The 24,747-nt window shown below is 39.7% G+C and overlaps 5 protein-coding genes across 5 annotated transcripts; 4 read left to right on the top strand and 1 right to left on the bottom strand.

Annotated features, from left to right (window-relative positions):
* Nucleotides 1–1,683: 1,683 nt before the first annotated feature.
* Nucleotides 1,684–2,094, bottom strand: LOC142994787 (histone H3). The gene has a single exon (XM_076145639.1). It carries the CDS (start codon nucleotides 2,092–2,094, stop codon nucleotides 1,684–1,686), a length of 411 nt encoding a protein of 136 aa, XP_076001754.1.
* Nucleotides 2,095–4,068: 1,974 nt separating this feature from the next.
* On the top strand, nucleotides 4,069–4,479 carry LOC142994939 (histone H3). Its single transcript, XM_076145835.1, has one exon. It carries the CDS (start codon nucleotides 4,069–4,071, stop codon nucleotides 4,477–4,479), a length of 411 nt encoding a protein of 136 aa, XP_076001950.1.
* A 1,291-nt stretch (nucleotides 4,480–5,770) lies between these two features.
* LOC142994940 (histone H2A) lies at nucleotides 5,771–6,164 on the top strand. The gene has a single exon (XM_076145836.1). It carries the CDS (start codon nucleotides 5,773–5,775, stop codon nucleotides 6,154–6,156), a length of 384 nt encoding a protein of 127 aa, XP_076001951.1. The 5' UTR covers nucleotides 5,771–5,772; the 3' UTR covers nucleotides 6,157–6,164.
* A 1,070-nt stretch (nucleotides 6,165–7,234) lies between these two features.
* Nucleotides 7,235–7,858, top strand: LOC142994937 (histone H1-like). Its single transcript, XM_076145834.1, has one exon. It carries the CDS (start codon nucleotides 7,235–7,237, stop codon nucleotides 7,856–7,858), a length of 624 nt encoding a protein of 207 aa, XP_076001949.1.
* Nucleotides 7,859–11,630: 3,772 nt separating this feature from the next.
* Nucleotides 11,631–23,993, top strand: LOC142994918 (neuronal membrane glycoprotein M6-a-like). Its single transcript, XM_076145808.1, has 7 exons — nucleotides 11,631–11,667; nucleotides 19,755–19,947; nucleotides 20,558–20,714; nucleotides 21,404–21,557; nucleotides 22,844–22,920; nucleotides 23,084–23,149; nucleotides 23,841–23,993. Exons 1-7 carry the CDS (start codon nucleotides 11,631–11,633, stop codon nucleotides 23,991–23,993), a joined length of 837 nt encoding a protein of 278 aa, XP_076001923.1.
* The last annotated feature ends 754 nt before the right edge of the window (nucleotides 23,994–24,747 follow it).

Genomic DNA, 24,747 nt, shown 5'->3' with positions numbered 1-24,747 from the left:
CAAATAAAATGCACTGTGGTGCTGTATCTGTTTTAGCAAACAAGAGTTACAGTCAGTGTGCTTGTTATATATTTTGCCTAATGCAAATTGAATGTAACACTGAAAGACCCATTTCATTCCAATTAGTTATTAAACTTTGTATATTTTGCTTAGAAAACAATTGTCTAACATTTATTAAAAAAAATTAAAGACCAAATTCCTGCTTTTGTTGTGTATTTTACCCTGTAAAGTTGGATTATTTGTGTTTTGCAGTTCTGTCTGTAACTGTTCTGAGTATGTGCTGAGTGAATTACTGCTGCACTGCTCCAGGATCTGCTGGAGCTCACATACTGATAACAGCCGCTCTTGTATCTGCTCCAACCAGAGGGACAACCGAAGAAATGGACTGCACAGGCAACAAGGTAACATCACATAAAGCAAGGCAGCAACACAAACAGGAAATCTTGTTTATCTCATTTTAGTATCTTTTTTATGATTCATAAAAAGGATTTTAATGTAAGGAGGGGTTTGTTCCTCCTACTTGCCCTGCAATATAAGCACAGCTAACAGTGATGCATAGCCTAAATCAGTGTATTTTGTGTATCATCCTAAATTATGTTTAGGCAGCCAAGTGAGAAAGGTTACATATTGAGGTATCTATTAGTAAGGGGGCGACCACGAAATTTGGTCAGGCAGCTGGAGAGTTGCCAGTTTGCCACCAGGGCACTGCCGAGGTGCTCTTGAGCAAGGCCCCGAAACCCCAAAACTGAGAGTGTCAGTAAATGGAAATAATGAGTCCTTACAATGCCAGAGAGAGAGAGAGAATTGAATTTTTGTGAGAGTTCAGTTCATGCAGAAGTGTAAAACCATGAATTCATAGACATGCGATTTGCGTATGCAATTCATGCGCAAATCGCATGCAATAGTTGAACTGACACACTGTCAACAGTGCCAACAGGTCTTTCATATCTACAATTCAAGGAAAACACATTGTCTGACTGATAAGTTTTGTTTTACTAGGTTTTGATAAAATTGACAATAGTGTAAATGAGTGTCGGAGATTTATTGGACACTTTTACCTTTGGTTTGAATGAGGTAGATGAGGGCATTCCTTCTTACTGAAAAAACTCTAACAACCTCTCACACACAGATAAGATAAAGCTATTGGAGAAATAGCTCAGGTTGTGGAGAGGGCCTTTGGGTTTATCAACCAAGTAAGAATGGAAAAATCAATACAATTGAAGAGCATTTTCATCGTCTAGGTGACAAAAAAGTTTGCATTGACTCTAAATATCAGATATTGTCATATACATTAATCAGATGTAAAGAGAATGTGCAGTGCTGTACATCTAAGAGTGGGATTGGGTCACTTCATTACGTGATTCAATTTAAAACATTTATTAAAAAAAATAAAAGGTGTCTATAGTACTCCACTTGTTCTTAGATTACTTCAGTGCCAGAGATAGCACACAGGGCTAGCCAGTGCAAAAGGAAGAGAACTAGAAACATATTACAGGTACACCTCTATATACTTGTGTAAGTGTAATATCACTCATTGCATCTTAATCCTTTGATGAGCATCAACTCACTGCAACAAATGACATTTAGTTGGTTTTTAGTCGGAAAGGACATGGTCTCCTCCAATATGAAGTGTGTGGCTCTTAAAAGAGCCTTTGTGTGTTTTCTGAATTGGTATCGCTGAGTTTATGCTCTCTCGCCGCGGATGCGTCTGGCCAGCTGGATGTCCTTTGGCATGATGGTCACTCTCTTGGCGTGGATGGCGCACAGGTTGGTGTCCTCGAACAGACCGACCAGGTAGGCCTCGCTAGCCTCCTGCAGAGCCATGACAGCGGAGCTCTGGAAGCGCAGATCGGTCTTGAAGTCCTGAGCGATTTCCCTCACCAGACGCTGGAAGGGAAGCTTGCGGATCAGCAGCTCGGTTGACTTCTGATAGCGACGGATCTCTCGGAGCGCCACTGTTCCGGGCCTGTAACGATGGGGCTTCTTCACGCCGCCGGTGGCCGGGGCACTTTTACGAGCAGCTTTAGTTGCTAGCTGCTTCCTGGGGGCTTTGCCACCGGTGGACTTACGAGCGGTCTGCTTGGTTCGCGCCATTGTTGGTTTCAGGGAGTGATATGTGAGTGTGCCACGACGAACAAGGCGCTGAACTTAAAGCTGCGACCGGCTGCGGCATAATGACGCTGCTGCAGATCGCCGCTCCCTGATTGGTCAAGAGCAGCACCGCCTAAAGTAACGCCGGGACGCCCCGGACTATGCATATGCTTTCTATAGTGCAGAGCACACTGATCTTTGCTGGCAGCTTGAGCAATCATCCATTCTTTATATTATGTACGGTAGGCAGACTAACTCCAAATATTATATTACAAAAACGTTATACAGTTGAATACACATGACGAAATGAATTGAACAATTACAACAGTGTTTTTCTCGACAATTCAAAATTAGCCTAATTATAAGACACGTGCGGCTGAGGTTATATCTGCCAAATCATTACAATCACCAATAAACTACTATTATAATAAGTAATACTTTTTTATTGACTATTTTTGGAGACCTCAGTGGTTGTGGAAGGAGTGCATCAGAAACAACAGGGAGATTGTTTCTGATACACCCCTCCCACAACCACCTTCTTGACTAATTTTGAATGAGAACGGGGAGGCATTATGAGATAGTTTTAACAATCATCTTTCGATTGTTCATGTTATCCACTCAGACACACGAAATAAACAAATTGAATCAATCAATAAAAATAATTATTTCACAGGTGCACTTGAATCCTAATCCTAATCATATCTTCATGAAAGTAATGAATTAAGCAACTGTTACTCCAATTACAGCAAATGCTTTAAAACAAGCGAAACAAATACATACTTGTTGGCTCATAAAAATCACTTATTGAGACATTTTCAGCTGACTGCACCATGTCACGCAACTTTGGCATTATCCACTTCAAGATTTGGGCCCCTAGAGAAAAGTCAACAGAGCAATTGGGTGGCAGTACAGAGCTTAGACACATTTTCCTTTCGACTGTTTTCATCAGCAAAGACCTGCCTCTTAGACCTGCCGCCTTCAGTTGTTGGACTGACAGACAACACTCCTTAATTTCAATAGTTAAACTGCAACCAGAGAACCCACTCTGCACTCTGTATTGGATGAAGAGCTTTGTCAAGTGAAGTCCAGTTCACATGGGACTAACCCAGGGGTCGGCAACCTGTGTTTCTTTTTCCCATCTCCAGCGAATTGTTCAGAATTGCAAAAAGCACAGCAGAGCAAATGTTTTATTGTTATGAATAGGTTAATATCTACAAACTCCAATACTGTGGCCTGATGCTCAGGGCAGTGAAAACATGAAAGAGCTGTGCATTTACATATCAGTGCATCTACTCTCAGAAAAAACAAAACAGAGATAGTTCAGAAAATTAAAGATATTTCTCCCAAGACAAGGCCATGAAAACTGACAATAAACATAACGGGTCAGCAAATTGAGGACACTAATTCAGCAACATTATGTACACTCAGTTGTTTGTGTTGAGGATGTGATTGATATAGAGCTGACAGAGCAGCAGTTATCTGAGCTCTGAGCCTCAAAACAGTACAGAACGTGTCCGAAACAATTGTTCCGTTGAGTTGGTTATAGAATTCCCCAACAAGCATCAAAAAGTTGATTTCACTTGTAACGTTTGAATTGTGAGGTTTTGTCCGTGTAGCTCAAATAGAATAAATAGAATTGTATTGATCATCATGTTGCATGCAATCCACAGCAAATCCCATGCAATTGAAATTTAACTTGAATTTATATTTAACATTAAAATGTTAAATTATAAAATGTCATGTTCAGGTAATCCATCTTTACTGTGCTGCTCAGGCGGTCAGCAGGGATCAGTGTGCTTTGAATTACAGGAGAATAGGATCAAGTTTCGTACCTAGCACTACTTTAGGCGGTGCAGACCCGGACCAATCATGGAGCGGCGATCTGCAGCAGCGTCATTATCCACCGCCGGTCGCTGCTTTAAGTTCAGCGCCTCGCGCGAATCACAGACACCCATATTTGAATCCCTGAAACCAACAATGGCGAGAACCAAGCAGACCGCTCGTAAGTCCACCGGTGGCAAAGCCCCCAGGAAGCAGCTGGCAACCAAAGCTGCCCGTAAAAGCGCCCCGGCCACCGGCGGCGTGAAGAAGCCCCATCGTTACAGGCCCGGAACAGTGGCGCTTCGAGAGATCCGTCGCTACCAGAAGTCAACCGAGCTGCTGATCCGCAAGCTTCCCTTCCAGCGTCTGGTGAGGGAAATCGCTCAGGACTTCAAGACCGACCTGCGCTTCCAGAGCTCCGCTGTCATGGCTCTGCAGGAGGCGAGCGAGGCTTACCTGGTCGGTCTATTCGAGGACACCAACCTGTGCGCCATCCACGCCAAGAGAGTGACCATCATGCCAAAGGACATCCAGCTGGCCAGACGTATTCGCGGCGAGAGAGCATAATCTCAGTGATACCAATTCAGAATACACACAAAGGCTCTTTTAAGAGCCACATGACTTCACACTGAAGGAGACATGTGTTCGACCTACGTACATTTCTATCAGAATTATAAAGTGTATAACGAAAAACATGTTGAAGTAACACAGCTCATAAATCCTGCAATAAGTCCGCAATAAGTCATCCGAAGTTTGATTTTTTTTAAAACGGGAAATAAGGCATTTATGACAAGTATCTCCCGAAACTGTGGAGCAGAAGCTGAGTGAACCGATAAGAGGTGACATGATCGGACTATAACTTATTAACTTCACATAACATTATTTTTTTACCCAAACTTTTCGAGTCTTGCTCCTGTAACTGTTGCACAGTAACTTCCCTCAGGATAATAAACTTATCTCTCCATCTTATTACTTCACATTACACATCACCCTGCAATTGCAAACAAAAAGCTGACTGATCCAAATCAATCATCCCCTTATATAGGTATGCACTTAGGATAGATATTGTCACCCTCTTAAAATAATTGCCTTTTACAAAAAATTATTTTTTTGCCTAAATCATCTCATGATGCTGGCCACCTCTGGTAAAATTGCCTACATCCTCAGTTAAACTTGTTTTGATTGTGCCATTCCACCCCTGATTAAAATTGTTAGTAAATATCGTATATTCAACAAATGGTTCAGTTTTTTGTGTTTCCTGAAAAATCAGAAAAAATGACAGGCGATTGTTTTAAGAAGGCGTCGAAATGCAAGTCAACACACAAACATATGAGAATAAAATAATTCTTGCATTGTTTGATAAAACATCTACCTTATATCTTTGTTCCATCGGCACTCATGCCACTTTAGATTTATCTCATAGTAATACTGTCTTTTATATTATATTCTTAATCTGTTGTATATAGACTGGTCTGCACTTAATTCCATTTCCTCTTATACATAGTACTTTGCCCAATGTTTTTATTGCACATTCAATTCAATTTCAGTATGCTGTTGTCACGTCATAAAGAATTTCAATGCTCAGTATGGCCTGTGTTTTACTGTGCACATGACAAATAAAACTTGAAACTTGAAACATATTGGCCCATGCAGAAATACTTCTTAGGATGACCATCTGTTGTTCTCAGAAGTGAAAAGGGGCGGTGCAGATTGCAATACACTGTGAGTGTGTGAGCTTCTGATTGGATGATCATAGAAAAGCTCCAGCTGACCAATGGCCAACTAGTAGCGCAGATATAATCTGGTTTTTCAGACGCTAAACTATTTCTCGCAGTTTTTGTTTAAAAATAACTTAGAATCATGTCTGGACGTGGCAAAACCGGTGGTAAAGCCAGGGCAAAGGCAAAGACTCGCTCTTCTCGTGCTGGTCTTCAGTTTCCAGTCGGTCGAGTCCATAGGCTGCTACGCAAAGGAAACTATGCGCAGCGCGTTGGTGCTGGAGCTCCCGTCTATTTGGCTGCAGTGCTTGAGTATCTGACTGCTGAGATCCTGGAGCTGGCTGGAAACGCCGCCCGTGACAACAAGAAGACCCGTATCATCCCTCGTCACCTGCAACTCGCCGTCCGTAACGACGAGGAGTTGAACAAGCTGCTTGGCGGAGTGACCATCGCTCAGGGCGGTGTTCTGCCCAACATCCAGGCTGTGCTGCTGCCTAAGAAGACCGAGAAGCCCGCCAAGAAGTAAACTCGAGATGAGACTACTTTGACAACCCCAAAGGCTCTTTTCAGAGCCACACACACCTTTTGAAAAGAGAAAAGTTCGCCAATTAGGCTATAATAGTCGCCAAGCAATGTATGAACACCGCCCCGATACACTCCTCGGTCGTAATGGCACTTATGTTTTACTAAACATCAAGCCAAACAGTTCCCAAGACCTGACAAGGGGTTCCTTGGTCCTTTTGTCTTTGGATCGGGGGCACCAACACTTAAAATTATGACTTCGCTAGCTGCCATAAGGTGTGTGGGAAAATAAAAGTCCAATAATAAACTCCCAACTAAGATCGGTGCAGTTGGAATCGCTCATTGTAAAATGATGTGAATTCATTGTAGCTTCTCTACACAAATATCTACAAATAGTCATCCATAACTATATTTCTTTATTCTTGTGACCTGAAGTTCTTTTATCTACCTTTGTTGAACGCACTTATTGGAAGTCGCTTTGGATAAAAGCGTCTGCCAAATGACCGTAATGTAATGTATATATAGATCTATATATATCAGTATATATGAAACAAAAGACAAAATCCAAGTGGCAAAACAAAAGTCAGGCAGTGTATAAGCAGTACAGTAAATGCAAACGACCGATGCCACACAGGATTTGCTCTACATCTCTCCAGATTAGTTTTGACGCTTTTGCACTTCTGATTAGAAGCTATCTGCATTTCGTTGCTTGACATTGTGACAGGCAATGACAATAAAGTTGAATCTAATCTAATTTCCTAATGTGCACGAATACCAGTATGAGCTAAATTATTGGGGAAACTGACGCTTCGACGGCAGTGAGGGGGTGCTTGAAGCTTTAAACTGTACTTTACTGATAAATTAAGATCTATTCGATATCACCGATTTTCTTCCTGATGTGTATTTTCCACTTTTAGCACAACACAAACACAATTTACAGATGAGCTCAGTAGGAATCCTACTCCGCGCCGTGCTGGATTGAGTCTACACGGTTCTCACACTGTGTACAAGTACCACTCTGTGCCTCTGCAGCGGTCAGACCGTTCACTGATCGGACAGAGCAACACTCTATCAGCATCATTATGGCAGAAGAAGTTCCCGTCGTCGCCGCCGCCGCCGCTCCGGCCAAATCTCCCAAAAAGAAGGCAGACAAGCCCAAGAAGAAGGCTGGTCCCAGCGTCAGTGACCTCATCGTGAAGGCTGTGTCCGCTTCTAAGGAGAGGAAAGGTGTTTCTCTGGCCGCTCTCAAGAAAGCTCTTACTGCAGGAGGCTACGACGTAGAGAAGAACAATGCCCGCGTTAAAGCTGCCGTCAAGAGTTTGGTTGTGAAAGGATCACTGGTCCAGACCAAAGGAGCCGGAGCCTCCGGATCTTTCAAAGCCAACAAGGCGGTCGAGAAGCCAAAGAAGCCCGTCGCTGTTAAAGCCAAGAAACCTGTGGCGAAGAAACCTGTTGCCGCCAAGGCAACTCCGAAGAAGGCAAAGAAGCCTGTAGCCAAGAAGGCAGTAGCCGCCAAGGCTACTCCTAAGAAGGCGAAGAAGCCCGTGGCAGCCGCCAAGAAGCCAGCCGCCAAGAAAGCAGTAAAGAGCCCCAAGAAGAAGGTGGTGAAGAAGGCAGCGACACCCAAGAAAGCTGTGAAGAAGGTCGTGAAGGCCAAAGCACCCAAACCGAAGAAGGCCCCTGCTAAGAGGGCAGCGAAGAAGTAAATATTTCAGCAACTTAATTGCTGAAATGCGTTTGAGATGAACAAAAGGCTCTTTTAAGAGCCACTCACAACAACCTAAGAGCTGTTCCCACCAGAAAACTCTGGCCCTAATAGTTTTCGGTTTCCTCTTTCACGTATCTAAATCCTTAATGTAGACTTTGTATATATGGCGAGTCCTGAATGTACCTACAGACTTTTCTGCGACAGTTAAGTTCAGCATTAGTACAGAACCATATGGCGATTCGCGCCATTTCGAAGTGGGTCGACATTCAATACTGGTATCTGTTGTTTTCAAATCGATGTGGTACGCGGCGCACTTCACTCAGATGAACATCGTGAATTCCCTTGGGAGCTAATATCCCATCATATTACATCAGTGTCCTCGGGCTATTTCATTCAACTATGATATAACTTGAGGAAAAACACAGCATGCGAAATCGGTTCACATGAGTATTTTTATTATTATTATCACTATAGTAGTAGTAATATTACAGTTTACCTTCTTATCTCTCATGTTTGGTGTAATTAGTGGTTTGTTCTTTCTTCCCCCCGCTCCAACTTGTTGTCATCGGTGTTGTCTTAATTTTGTCCACCGGGTTGCAGTTTTCATGTCATTTGAAGTATCAAAATATAATCACTGAACACAAGTTAAAAAGTGAGACTGTTGTTTACATTTTTAAGTGATAACAAATAATTCCCATTACCATCAGTTACTGTATGTTGGCAAATTATTCTGTATTCTGTAGCCCTGTTATTGTAAAGCACATGTTAGATCACAATTGACATGGGCTAATAAAGCCAAAATGTTTTAAAAGTGAAATGGTTACAAGATTGAAAAAAAACATCGTTCAATATGATTTTTTGTATTGTTGTAGAATGCGGTCTTGTGCTGCCATCCTGTGTCATATATATTTGAGAAAGGACAGAAAATACCCTATTAATTTGGTTTAGTGCTGTAAATGTGCTGTTTCCATGTTTCGCCACATGTGGTCGCAGTGGGAGAAATGGGAGAACCGGGTTGTCCTCATGTCTTTGCGTTGTCCTGTTCTCATACATAACATAATTGTCACAGTCTCCTCATTTGAGAGGCCAAACACAAAGGACCATGAGTAGGCTTTGATATAAACCACTTAATCATTAATTAAAAATGGGTTTACTTACGTTTTGACTATAGGGTCCTTGACAAAAACCTAAACAAGATTCAATTCACCTGGGTTAAACCACATTAGTGCAGGTGGCCTGAAGGTGCTCATAAAAGATGGAATGGATCATAAAAGGCGAATGAATTATGGAATCAGCATTCTGAAAGCAAAGCAGAAGAGAAAATGACTTTAGTGAGTATTGTGAAACTAAATTGAAGCAAATAGTGTCAAGACAAGCAATTATGGAAGATCAGCAACATACAACTGTCTGAAATTAAAGAAAAATCAATCTGCAATGAATGAAATTCAATGCAGATGGAAAAGTAGCAAAAGGACAAACCAACAACTACAGATAAGATTCCTTATTATAATCATTACTTCACTCTTGTACGACAATGTTTAGTAACATCACATTTGATTCTTCCATTTGTGAAAATAAAAAATCAGCCTTAGAATTACCACAGCAATGGTCCAAAACATTTAGGCCTAGTAATGGCTACCAACAAAGGAGAGTTCGACCAGTTAAAAGACTTGCTGTCAGGAAAAATTGAGAACCATCAACCTTATAGGTAAAGCAGATGATGATGATTGGAACTGTTCATATGATAGATTGAGCACACCTTCAGTACTTTTGGTAGGTATAATTCACATTGCCTCTATCTTCATCTTAATATTATTCATATATATACAATCAAACAATGCAAAACTGCTCTGAAAGGATTTCCATAGTAAATCGGAATGAATGAATCTAAATTACAGAATTAGTTATTCCTCTCAATAAGTATATGTCTGGCTGGTGTTTCTCATTGGTCTTGATTGAAATAGACCAGGTAATCCATGTGGTTCTGTTAAAAGACAGCATTAATCTGAAGTTAATCACCTGTCTCTTTGGAAGTTTAATTTAAGTTTTCATTTAGTCCTGAAGTAGCTCTAATGTTTCTTCAGGAAATCATTTCAATTCATTCAGAACTAGGCTAAATCAATGACTATTTCAAACCATGTCTGATCAAGCCAAATGTTAATCTGGTTTTAAAGGCTGCTTAGTTTTGGTTTTGGTTTTGGTCTATGTTTAATCTCTGTCCAGGAAACCAGCCGTCATGGTATTGGTGTCTGATGCACTCCGTCCATTGTGCTTGTTTGACAGATATGTATTTTTGCATGAAGTACAGTCATAATTTGCAAGGCCCATCACGCATTGATTCAGGGTCCTCTGGTGTACTTAATGGAGAGTGTTTTTTCTACTACTGATACCTCCCCTGGTAATTACTTAGATGAGTTCTGGGATCTTTCCAATTCCCAGTTATGCAGACAACCATGTGATATTTGAACCCATACCAACCCATACCAATAAAACAATATGTTATCAAAATTGGAAATACAAAATAAAATTGCACACTGTGTTCTTGGACGTCCTCACAGACCTGTTCTTTAGGTTTATCTTGTGTTTTTAGATCTCTAGATTTTTACAAGCCCTGTACAACAAAGAAATCAGAATCACAAATGTTGTCTTGTCTTTTTTCCCTGAATCGTTATATGTCATATTCATAAGAAGTTTACTGTAACAAACAGTTTGTGTGCTTTGTGTCCTCTCTTTTATTTTCCTTTGTGCTTGCTTGATGACTCTGACTTTTATGCTGTTTTAACCTTTTTCTTACTGTGTCAGCACTTATTACAATCTATTGTGTTGTGATTATTTGATCTTCTAAGACTGACTTAGTCTGTGACAGAGTGCATGCAGAGTAACCTGCAGTGGTTTTCAGGAAAATTGCCTGAGATATCAAATAAAATGTAGATTATACACTTCATGTATTTGACTGTGTAGTTCAATGATGTCTTCATATTTATCTGCTGTACTATTGCACCAAGAAAAGACTCATTGATGTGGGAATGTTAAGAAATAGCTTGTAATTACTTCAAGCTGGCGTTCACTACAGTGTCATGGTCTTGTAGTGACTAAACCTAAGCAAAACAAAATTGAAATCCAGCAGAAATTTCAGCCACAGGACAATGAAGGACCGAGTTTGTGCTGCTAATTGCAACTCATTGTGTAATCACAAACACATCTAAAGGACACATTGTAAATGTCAACCCTGGCCAATCCTGCAAAATATGTATAAATTTGGCCTATAGGTGGCACTTCAACAACATTATACATATAAATGGCTAAATCTATACAATTGATTGTTGCCCGTATTACCAAAAATGTATTGATCATCAGCATTATTATTTGTCTATTTTCACGCAGATCATTAAGTGTTAAAGACAGATGGTGCAGGTGTACATTATCTGTGCTTTGTATTCTATTATAGCATTGCTATTTTGTCAAATATATAGACATTCAGTTTATGCATACATAATATTTCTTATTTATAATATCAATTCTAATAAAATATCTGGATGGAAAAATGGTTGTAGACAGACACAGAGATAAGATCTTAGAGAAGCATAGGAGGGTGCAGAGCGTAGAAACAGGGACTTCCCTGAGCCTCCATCATCTGCAGGGAGGGAACACACACACACACATATACAGCCTCCTACATACACACACACACCCACACAGTGCTGAGAGCTAGCAAGGGGCTTTAAACAGCTTCACACGATAAAGAGACAAAGGGACTCTAACCTGCCGCAATGGAGGAGAACATGGATGAATCCCAAAGCCAGAAAGGTAGGACAGAAAAGTATTTTCAGTTGGTGCATTTTGGTGTGGTTCTGTCCCTCCATCCCTCCCAGTATCATGGGATTCGTTTGTGGGTTTATTTGTGTGTGAGCATGTTGGCAGAGAACAAGAACACAGCATACATGTCAGGCAGATTTTTTTTTTTATATATATATATAAATACATTTAAGATTTACAATTTTTTTCAACTCATGTCCATCTCAAGACATTTTAGTCTTATTAAACAGTCTTCACATAAAAAAGCAGAATGTTGGCTGTGAATTTTCATCATTTCTGATCACGGTGAAACCATTGTTTATGCGTGTTTCAACGGTAAAATGCACAAATAAGCAGACTGTTTGGGTTGAGAGAAGATGGCAGACATTGGATGATCTGTGTTGTTTTGAAGAACGGTTGGACAGATGGACGGACAGATGGATGGATGCATAGATGGATGGATGAATGGAGGAGGTGGGAGTGGCAGAGGGGCAGAGGAGTGCAATCGAGGGAGGGAGTGTGGGGCAAAACCTTGAAATAAAGATGAAAAATCAGAAGGAGGGGGGCTGCGTGGAGCAGTGATTGATGCCTCCATTGGGATTTTCTTTGTTAGTCTCCATTGTTGATACTTCATGGTTGTCTGAGCGCACTCCCCTTTCCCTCCCTCCCTTTACCCCTCCCTCCTTCCCTCTGCAAGTCTGTTTCCCTCCATCTCATCCCACCTTTTCCCTCCATTTTCTTATCTTAATATCACCAGTTCTCCTTCTATTTACTCTATCACTTTAAAATAGGATTTACTGATGCTATCTCTTTTTCCGCGGGTCTCCACCTCTTCTATTCTCCACCTCCTCCACCAGCTGTCTCGCTCTCTCTCTCTCTCCTCCATCCCTCCCTCTCTCCTCCATCTCTCTAGTATGTTCCCCTCCCTCTCACCCTCCCTTTTTCTCATCTTGCATCTCTTTTTTTCAATTTGTGTTTGAATACACATTCCATCTCAAAACACTTGGAGTCTCTCCGCTGTGTCTGTATTTATGAATGTGGTGTTTTTGTGTATTCTATTGCAACATCCTGTATTATCATTGTTGTTGTTGTCAGCGAGAAAATGGGCGTGTCCATCGTCTTCATTGCACCTTCCATGTACAATCAGACATGAGCGGTTACTGCTCACACCGATTCGAACACACAAATGATAATTAAACATTTTTTGATATTTTTTGCAATAGCAGTGATTACATACATTGATCCCTTTTTAAAATACTGTATCTATGGTAACATGGTTATGAAATTTCTACTGTAGTGTGATAGGTGGCTTCATGTGTTTTTTCTGGAAGGAACGGAGTTTAGTCTATCAAAAAGCAGAATGGGAAGACATGATTTTTAAAGCAAACATGGTTTTGAATTTCTTCCACATTTTTTTTTCTCTCCAGATATCACCCCCATTCCTTCGGTTCATCCATTCAACTTTTTCACATCCTACATGGGTGTCATCCTTTCTGTCCATTGGCGATCCTTTTTTAAGCTACCACCTCCCTTGCTCTCCCTTTCTCTCCTTTTTGTTTTAATACATGGGACGTACACAATATGCAAAGAGGTTTCGTTGTGTGTCATTTTCAATTATGGCTCTGTCCCAAATGGTGGTCTTGACACAGACTGTTGATATGGAGTATTGAATGGAATTGACCACAAGTGTCCACCAGACAGTATGGTGCCCCATTTGTCATTTTGGGGGGATTTGAGTGAAGCATGCCAAAGGTTCCTCAGCCATATAAAACCGATCACTATTTACCAGATTGACTGACCAGAATACTGGTCCCCGGTTCTTGGCTAGTTTCTATTGGATGTTTTCTTACGTGTTGATTTGAGTTTTGTCCCAAATGACAGTGATTTAGTATATGCCAGATAGATAGATAGATAGATAGATAGATAGATAGATAGATAGATAGATAGATAGATAGATAGATAGATAGATAGATAGATAGATAGATAGATAGATAGATAGATAGATAGATAGATAGATAGATAGATAGATAGATTTTTTTCAATCCTGCAGTTCTTATCCTGATTGCACTGCCACGTTTCTGGCTATGAAAGATGCAGTTACTAGGCAACATGTAATAAGCTATAAATTACTTTGTGTTCTGGATAGCCAGACACTAGAACTCTGTCTACTAGAATTCCTTTTTAATCTGCCAATTTCTTACTATTTGCAAAATGTTTTTGGTTGTAAGCAAAAAAGCAACACATGTCCTTCCTTGGTGCTGCTATTTTTATTATAACTGAAAATCAGGTGAAATAGAGTATTTTGCAAGTTATGATGATTAGAGAAACATTAGTGTGCAAAATAGTATGTCTGTCTTTCATACTCACAAATCTCTCAAAATTGTAGGGGTTATGTAAGTAGAATAAAGCATTTGTGGCTTTTTTGGCTCAAGGCAGAAAATCAGCAGACAGAAGATTTGATTGCGTTATTATGTTTAAAACTGTTGAATAGGTCCACATCCTTTAAGAAAAGGGAGCAATTCCTTGAAATACAGCTGTCTATCTATTTATTTTCTTTTGTGGTCAATACAAAACATGACACTGGACATACTACTGGCCCATCTTGAGTATATGCGGGTATCCATTTCATTATTATGCCCGCTAATAGAAAGGAACTTAATGGAGAGCAGAAAAAAGTCAATACAAATTGACTTAGCGGGCCCACTGACACTGAGAGGAGAGGAGAAGGCTGGAGTGAAGAGAGAAGGAGAGAAGAGACAGAGACATTGGGGATGGAAAAGAGTAGAACTGAACAAAAAGGAGAGAGGATCATTTAATTACACAAGATGCAGTTTTTTAATTTCAAGGATAATGGGGCAAACCTTTCGTCTATACATCTCTATACTCTATAATCTTGAATGTGGCCAGCGTGCAATACCAGTCTGAAGCGATCACACACCTGAAGTACCCACCATGCACAAAAGAACAAATTTAAGTCACAACGCCCTCGTATTTCACAGCATCACCGGAGCTCTCGCGTTCCCAAAGCCCACAAGTCTGACGGCCCGCATCTTGAAAACAAAGGCCCATTGCTCTGAAAATACCCTGGGCACTTGGTTTTAACAATTTTGAGCACTTGATGAACTAAAATAGGAACACAAACAATTACTTCACACATTGCTGATTTATTTATAAATTGCCATTACTCGTACATTTGCTTGCTTCTCTAATGAACTGTCCAATTTCTGTGAATATCTGACAAATATAATCCAAGTAGATTAACAAACTGTGTGGAAACAGCATGTGTTGTTGTTGGTGAGACAAGTCAGACTGCTGGTTGACTGCAGATCAATGTCACATGTGACAAAGAACTCAGATCTGGGCCAGTTTAAACTTGCAGTCTAAAAGCATGACGTGAACTTTCCCATATAGTCCTCACTCACACCTGCTGGACTCTTCTTGCCCAGATCTTACACCCAGGTGCCACAACATCACCTACTTCCAACACCACACACTACAGTCAATGATGCTGGAGAGATTTCACTCCAGTGTCAAGGAAGTACTTTTCTAGGTTGTCCTAAAACAGCTGATATGACATCAGAATCTGTAGCCCATGTGTGGAAGGAGGAAGTAATAATATTCCCATAACTTCCTCACTTTACTGTTGAAATGCCAAAAAGAATAGAATAGATCATGTGTTGGTGCTTTTGTAAGGTATCGTCACCTCTTTAAAAATGTGTATCTCTGGCGGAAGCATCGTGTGTGGCAACACATTGTGGTAGTGAACACTAACCATTTGAAGCATCCCGATGATAGGGAGCGAGATTGATTCCACTGCAGGGGTGATTTAAGAAGCTTCTTTGGGGGATTTGATCCTTTTTTGCAGCAAAAACTACCCTCAAATGGATTTGTTCTGTAATTTAATTCAAGCTGAACAAAGCTGCAGTTCTGAATCAGCAAGGAAACTCTACAACCATTTTCCCAGGCTGTTGAGTGTGGATAAGGCATTTTATTGATTCGTATTTGGATATATCAGTGTCAGTGTTGATAAAACATTTCTCAGCACTGAGACACCAACTGTCACAAAGTGTGGATAGAGGGAAACAGAAACAAGCAGGGGTTTTTGGATGAACAGGCAATTTGATTGTCAGCTGGGAAAATGATATTAGACCATGTCAGCAAAGCTTACCAAGCTCTCTCTCTCTCTCTCTCTCCCTCTCTCTCTCTCTCTCTCTCTCTCTGTCTGTGGGATGATCTTCACATAACCCTTAAATAGGGACCTACTGTAAATCTCGATCCACCTTTGCCACTACCTTGGCATCCTGTTTTAAATCATGACAAGCTGAGGAGAAATACACCTGCAGAGGAGTCAGCTGGACAATTTCCAGTGGACTTCAGGTGTATTTTATTATATAACATATATATATATTTATTGTGGGTACTGCCCCATTAAAGTGCATTTCACTGAACTTGTCATTTTATATTAAAATACAGCTTGGATTCTTAAGTGCAACGTCAGGCCCCTGTGCGTCTATCTTTGTGTGTGTGCACTCGCACACACGTTGGAAACCACAGTAATCCTCATTCTGAGCCAAAATACACACAGCCAGATACACACTCAACACACACATTCACAACTGTGTTGTCTGTAAGGCTAGACAGTGTTGTCCACATACTGCCTACAGTAATAAGCACCAAGCAGTTTGGGTGTCTATTTGGGTTAAGTTCAAAGTTATGTCTCTCTCTCTCTCTCTCTCTCTCTCAGTATCGTCTCGCAAAGGTGTTGGAGGAAATGTAATGATTGAGTTTTTGTTTCATACAGATAATGGAAGTTATCAACAACTCCATCACTCTCCTGTGGATCTCTAGAAATGTATTGCAATAGGATAGTAAATGGTTGCTTTCTGTCACATCATGGGTCTGTTCCAATACATGTCTGACATATTTTAGTTTGTTAACAGAAGAGCACAGTAACACACTAAATGTATATATACTGTACATGCTGTCTGCGGTAACGTTGGCAGAGCTTGTCCCAGTTACTGCCAGGTCATTGCGCCTCCCTGCATTTATATGCCAAATAGGGAAAAATTATTACAACATGGCTGAGACATATGCAGTACATACAGAAACACACACACACCACACATGTATAGGCACACATGCACACACACGTGTGCAATGTCAGCGACGCAGTCATTCACATATATTTCCACAGAAATAGTTAAATATACTACATCAGAAAGAAGGAATCACATTAACAATGCAACATATGACAGTCAACCTAGCTGTTTGCTAGATGGAGTCAATTCAAAATGGTGCTAGGCATCGCATCCATTTTTCTCTCTTTTCTTTCACAATTCCTAAATTGAAATTCATTATATTAATAATCTTGATGTCTATGCAATAGAACAATGTCTGTATGTCTGTAAATCTGCAAGCATTGTTCATCTATCTGTGTGTGTTTGTGTGTGTGTGTGTGTGTGTGTGTGTGTGAAAATGTGCATTAGTGTGACTCACGCTCATGGAGCCACACTGTTGCCATGACAACACTACAGGCAAAGTGGGTCAGCGGGCTCCTGCCACACCCCTGTTGGCATGGAAACAAGGCTGGTCAATTAAACCTGAGCAGCACGATGAGTCACACATGCACACGTACACATATGCACGCACGCACACACACACACACAAACTCATACAAAGACACACATACATATACACACAAAACCTTTTCTATGCAACAGGGAGGTGAAAGGCGAGTGTGTGTTTGTGTGTATGTGTGTGAATCTCTTGATCTCTTCCTCTGTGCCTTTCTTTTGATGTTTTTGTGTTTTCATATATGTTTGTATGTATATTCATATGTATTCTTTATATGTGAGTATGTGGGTATGTTATGAGTATAATTTTTGTATTAAAGACTAACTGATGGAGACAAAAATTTTACTTATAGAAATATATATATTTTTTGTGTGTAATTATAAATTGACACAAATGCTATGCAATATCCATGTGCAAAGATCATGAGAGTGGCATATCACACAAAATTAAAAAAAGAAACATTTGGAATCTTTATTGCAGTCGGCTCAAACATCATGCTTTGTTTTGAAGTTGTCGGATGTTGTATCTTGTGTTTCACATTTTGATAATACTCTGTTGCAGTGCTCCATAGATTGTAGAAAAATAATCACTTGAAGGAAAAATCTGTCATATACACAGCAGGTTCCTGTAGGCACACTTTGAAGCCGTGGAGTGTGTGAAAATCATAGCATACTGCATGGAGCTTGAAAAAAACTAATTTGCTCCAAGGCGGGGAAGTCTGGGTGGATTTTAAGTGAGAGGCCATGAAGCTGCCAAATCTGACTGTGACAGCCTTAAATGTTCATCATGCAAAGATAGCATACTTCTCTCAAAGCCTTAATGTCTCCTTAAGAGTAAGACTATTTTCTCAATTTTTACCAAAACACACATCACTGCTGAACTATACACCCCTCACTCAAATTCATAGGCTAGCACTCGGCTTGAGAAGATAAGCTTATCAACACAACTATGAAATATTCATACTGAACAATTCTGGAATTTCTATTATGTACATTCGTTATGATCATCAGCTACAAATATCTTAAATTTGTTTCCTTGAAGTCATGTTTTTGTTAGGTTAGAAAGGCAGTAGTGTTACTATGGAAACAGCTCCAGACTGATGCCGCCAACCAGCCTGCCAGAGGCATGAAACAGAGTTGTACCACATTCAGAATGGTAGTACAGCAAACCATATCGGATAGTACAACAACATTAATACCAATAATACTAATATTAACAATACTAATACTAATAACAAGGCAAATATATTTATATATAGAAATACATGTATATATACTAATAATATTTTATTGTTTTCGCTCAAGCAAAGTAAATCAATCAGTGCTTCAATTTCGATTCAACATTCAAATAACATATTATGATACATAATATATAACTGTACTATAAAATGTTGCTGTCCTTTTGTTCCTTTAAGTTAAATTAAAATCAAGAAGTAAACTATTTTAAGAGAGGCAAGAAAAATACACTTCTTAGAGATTTTAATATAGAAAAACAGAAAGGATAACGGTGTTGCAAATGAAATAGTTGCAACGTACTTTATTTTGAGTATAATATTAAATAGTGTAGTAAAGTGGATAGTGCATATGTGCAGTTGGAACTGCCTCTCCTGAGGTTTCACATTATCTTCCTTGAGAGCTTTGGGCTGGGTCAGGGATTTTCCTGCTGTTGTGAATCTGTAAAGAGACATTGTATGTGATATTGGGCTAAATACAAATAAAATTAACTTGACTAGACTTGCAGTTTAAGTTATCTACAATTTAAGCAGTATCACAAAGGGTTCATGGTGTATTCAGTCTCCATGCTGTTTGGTGGTGTGAGGTGGGGAGCCCTAAAGTAACTTTTGCAAAAATAATTTTCTTGTGTACAGAATGCACACAGTGTGCACATCCTCCCACATCACTACTCTTTTCAATTTTGAATTCTGCATTAATTATAAATCAGCTCAGCAGCTATGGTGCAGTGATTTGTTCCTGATTGCAACGGCATAGTGCTCTGTATTTGCTACAAAACTGATTTGTGCCATGATACCATAATCAAGGGAAACACATCATTACTCAGAACCCAATTTGAAATAAAACAGATGCAGATCATAACCATAAAAATCAGTTCAGATATGCTTTCGCCTCATATGTTTCTAAAAGAACATTGACAGAATTTAGCAGTTTATTAAAGTTTAAAAAAGGAATCTTTCATAGTCCATACCATGGACTTATTATTACCATAGTTTTATTATTATTATTCTTTCAAACCTTCACCGTTGTGCCATAATTGGCTGCCATTTCGAGTGGGCATGGTTGTCCCTTATTTTGGTGCTAATGTGCATTCTTGGATTTAGCATTAAATACAGCATTGATATCCATACACATTGTCAATTTGTCACACATGCGTGGAACCCACATATTGATGGTTTTGCTGGTATTCTTAGCCATTGTATGTATTTTTCCACGTTTTTCATTTTGTAAATCAACACTTAAACTGAAAGTAACTTGAACTAACTAAATATTCCTCTTTCCGTGTGTGTTTAGGCTGTAAGGAGTGCTGTGAGCGATGTGTGGGCAGTCTACCCTGGGCTTCTCTCATCGCTACCATTCTCCTCTACATGGGTGTGGCCTTGTTCTGTGGGTGTGGTCATGAGGCTTTGAATGGAACCGTGACCATCCTCCAGAACTACTTTGAGGTCATCAGAGCCCCGGGAGAAACACTGGATGTTTTCACCATGTGAGTGATTTGTATTTTACCTACATTTCCCTGGAACCATGCATTTCAGAAACTTGCTTAAATGAGCTCATTCAGACAGTTAAAAATCTTTATGTTGGGATTTAGGTAGTAATGAAGTTAGGATAGGACTTTCACATGTTCACATTCACATTGTAAGGTATGAATATTGTTTTGAAATAGTTGTAATCAGTAAGAATGAATGTACTTTCTATTAAATCACTTATCAACATTATGTGAATCGTTCAGCAAAATGTTTTGACTAAACAGTGACTTTCATGACTGCCTTCTGCTGGAAAATTACAAAAGTGCAATAGTATCAATGTCTTCTCCAAAAAAAGCTCCAAAGCATATTTTTATTTATTTTTCTAAATGCCATATATCCGTAGAAATTAAAGGTTACATAATCATAAAACAACCAAAATTCAATCAGTTTTGTAATAACAAAACATAACTTTCAAAGCTGTTGAGGTTTTTATTTAAACAGACACTTTCAATATTTAATTAACTCATTTTTAAAGGATGGGTATATCATGCATAGCAAGCGTTATATGTAATGGATTTCAGCTTTGCGTACTGATCCTAAGTGTGTGTGTGTGTGTTCTGTCCATAGCATTGACATCCTGAAGTACATCATCTATGGCCTTGCAGCTGGATTCTTTGTGTTCGGTGTGCTGTTGCTCGTTGAAGGGTTTTTCACCACTGGAGCTATAAGGGATCTGTATGGAGAGTTCAAGATCACTGCTTGTGGACGCTGCCTGACTGCATTTGTAAGACAACTTTTAAAATGTATTTTTAAAAAGTGTTTTATTTCTATAATGCATATGTTTATTATTTACATGTATTATTATATTGTATATTATTATTATTATATGTATTATTTATCATTGTAACGTAGTGTCACTCATCAAACCCAAGAAACCGGCCAAAAGATGAGTGGTAATGATCTTGGTGCACACAGCAGCTGATATGTTGTTTTATTTATTACATCCCTGTGTTAGTCACGTCTGATCATCAAGGTTCATAGAGAGAGATATGGTATGGGGGGGAGAGAGAGCGAGTTGCATTTATATACATTGTCTAGTTTTGTTGTGGAGTTTGTTGGGACAGCAGCGGCAATCAGGTCTTGGTTCTGTCTGTGGGTCCCAGTACAAACAAGAAGCTCCAGAGTGAAAAGGATCAATCATTAGGTGAACAGGGTCAAAGAGGGGGGCCAGGGCCAATGGTGTCCAAACACAGGACATGACACTAGAAACCAGGGTTTGTGTCTTCCCTTGGTCTCTACTAGGTACAGACAGTGTGCTCTCCTTAAATTTACCCAAGTAGTTTTAGTTGCAAGTTAATTATAAAAAAGGGTCAGACGCTTGTGCTTTTCTCAGGTGAGTAAAACCGCTCAATGACCTCATTATTGTATTGTATGTGTCATCTCTGTCACTTTCTTGTATTCTTGTGTTTGCAGCTGATGTTCCTGGCTTATCTGTTCTTCCTGGTGTGGCTGGGAGTGACTGCCTTCACCAGCCTCCCTGTTTTCATGTACTTCAATGTTTGGTCCATGTGTCAGAACAGCAGTCTGGTGGAGGGAGCCAATCTGTGTCTGGACCTACGCCAGTTTGGTATGTGTCACTATAGATAACTCAAGACAGATAGATGGAAGAAACAGTATGATTGATTCAATCTTGTTTGGTTCTTCGCTTTGAGTTCAAGTTTAAGAAATTACACTCTGCCATAAATCCTTCCTTTGTGAAGCTGGTATTGTTATATTTGTTACATTGTTGAGATTGTGTAAGAGAGTCCTCAATTCAACTCATTGGCAATTGATGGTTATAGCTAGTGGTGCTTTAAGATTACAGTGTTTTGAAGGGTGCTTTTAATATTTTCTGAAAATCATTACATGCTTGATTGGGCCACTTGTTGTAAACCATAGGGTAACTTAAGCTATATATATATAAATATTGATTCCAATGGTTCTCTCACTGCTGACTGATAAGACTGATTCACACTAAAATTTAAATATGTGTAAAAAGTGCCCAGCAGGTTTTGCGTATATGCAGTATGAAACTGCAGATATCACTTGTGTCAGGCTGGCAGGCATCTTACAGAAGACATCAGGCGCCACTAGGCAGAGCCACTCTGGATTTGTTTTTGTTGATGTTCTGCAGTGTGGCCCAGTGATACTCCAGTCGCTGCCTCCTACGGCCAATTTCACACTAGCTGCACAGCACCTTTCACTCTTCACTTCAACACCTATGTGTGCAGGTTACAGCATTCAAACGACATGCTTGAGGGGGGCAATGAAAGTGTTAGGATGGTATAGGAAAAACAAATTAGTAATACTGTATGGAAATATGAACAGTATTTGCAGCACTGGGTAACTCTCCTGCTCTGCAGCACTATCACTGCTGATTTTAAAGACAAACACACTATAGCAGTACCATACTAAGGCAGAAAGAAACAAATGTGAGCAGTAGCAGTTGTCCTTAGTCTGATATAATCCATTTTACCGAGTCTTCAGCCTAACCTGATAATGGCAAACAGGTCTGTTTTTAATATAAAACTGCATGTTTTGAGGACTGTATATTTGTTGTCGTAGATGCATTACCTAGCTAACAAGCTGCTAACGTGCCGGTCCTCTGACACAACACTCATAATGACGCTAATAATGTTGCTGTGTTTCTTAATGACACATGTTACAGTAATGTACTTCAAATAAAGCTCAAACAGGACAACATGGAATTTTATATCTGAAAAAAAGGGCTCAGAGAGAAAGCAAAGCTCACATTCAACCAGCTACTTAAAAACACGACTAATTAAGCTTAACTAACTTTGACCTCAAAGGAGTCAGTTTAGCAAAGTTTTGTACAATATTTAAGAGAAATTCACATTGGTTTCTGTGTTTTAGGCGCAGTGACCATCTCTGAGGAGAGGAAGGTCTGCACAGGAACTGAGAAGTTCATCAAGATGTGTGACTCCAACGAGGTGAGGAGAACAGGCAGTATTTTCATTTCTGTAGGACCCATGATGTAATGTAATGTAAGTTAGTCACCAACTAGGACAAAGAATAGTAAAAGTTATTTTTATTTTTAATTACTGCTCTACCAGTATCACTCTCTGACAGTACTGGTCTTTGTGTATGTTACAGCTGGACCTGACTTTCCATCTGTTCGTGTGCGCACTGGCAGGGGCCGGAGCTGCCGTCATCGCCATGGTGAGAATTACTACTTGGTCTGATGTATTGATTTTCGGATACTAGCAGGAAAAAAATTAGGTGCACTGCAATAATTTCTCTCTTGCATCTCGGAACCGGGTCACTCTGGCATCTTGCACAGACTGTATGTTTAAGTAATTTACTATGGCAGTGCCTCAGCAATGCTTCATAAGGGTCATAGTTTACATGTCAACCTTTCTTTGTTCCAAGACTGCAGACTTTGATGGAATTACTAGTAATGACCGCTTTGATAATTGCAGCATCTAGCTTCAAAATGAAGTGTATAATTTTACTTAAAGATTCAAGTAAAGTATCTCAAAACTCCAGTATAGTATACTACTGAGCCTTTTTTGGAGGGACTCCAAAGATTACATGAGGTCTATTTGTCACTAAAGTTGAGAGTTGTAATGGAGGTGAAGATATTCAAGCACCTAGTAAGCTAAAGACCCCTTTTCCAAGAGTTACTGGATACTAAAATTTACCTAAAAGCACAATATTCGATTTCGCGTTCATTGGGCAAGAAACATGTCTGACGTTAAGCTAAAGTCATTGTGATGTTTACGCAAACTAAGACGTTCTCATTTGTTCTGTTGTTTGGTTTGTCATTTCCTATTTCCTGTCTCCTCATCAACACTTAAAATACAAACAATTTCATCAACTGTTTTTGTTCTTCTTCATTCTCCTCCCTCAGGTCCATTTCTTGATGGCCATAGCCGCTAACTGGAGCTACCTGAAGGATGCCAGCCGAATGCAGAAGTATGAAGACATCAAGTCAAAGGAGGAGCAGGAGCTGCATGACATCCACTCTACGCGCTCCAAAGAACGCCTCAATGCCTACACATAAACACACACACACCAGAAACGACACACACAAACACATACTTACCTGTCAGACACACACAAGACAATAAACACAATAAAAGAAATACACACATACACACAATTTGCATATTTAAGAGTGACAAACACAAGCACACATATACAACATACATTCAAACGCATACAAAAAGAAATGAAAACAGCACTAACTCAATGATGAAAACATCTTTCTGGTGTCCCAGTAGACGCTTGGCCCTGGTGTTCATGCTAACACCTTAGCAAACACTATGAGGAGATTCATTCAACGGATAATGAGGAAATAGGGACAAGATGAAGTGAAGCATCAAATCATTATGGAATTCTGAGGCTTTAATTATTAAACCTTTTTACTCCTGAAAATTCTATTTGGCAGAAAGTGATGATACAAATACAGCAGGATTAAAACACAACTAAATCTTATCAAAAATATCAACAGATGAACCCAAAGAAATGTCTCAGCCTTTGTTGGGGCCCCACAGCTTTCACGTCACTGTTTTTACATGTTAGTGGCTAAAAATGAAAGAGACAATGCTATTCCATTTTTACCAGAAGCTTCCAGTTTCCAATTTTTGGTGTGTCTTTATCATTTATAAAGCACATGACATTTCCATTGTTAAGAAAAAGACATTTGTCCGATATCTCTCTCCATTGTGCAAGCTAAAGTGTTAGCATGAAGTACTAAAGCCAACAGTCTATGGCAGACAAATGGATGCGATTGGCATCAGTATACTCATTATGTA

The sequence above is a fragment of the Genypterus blacodes genome, unplaced genomic scaffold (assembly GCF_046128005.1).
Source record: "Genypterus blacodes isolate CSIRO-AG114 ecotype Tasmania unplaced genomic scaffold, CSIRO-AGI_Gbla_v1 ptg000030l_1, whole genome shotgun sequence".
Classification (NCBI taxonomy): Eukaryota; Metazoa; Chordata; class Actinopteri; order Ophidiiformes; family Ophidiidae; genus Genypterus; species Genypterus blacodes.
Note: the sequence above shows the minus strand (reverse complement) of the source record. Positions and strands in the feature narration are given on the sequence as shown.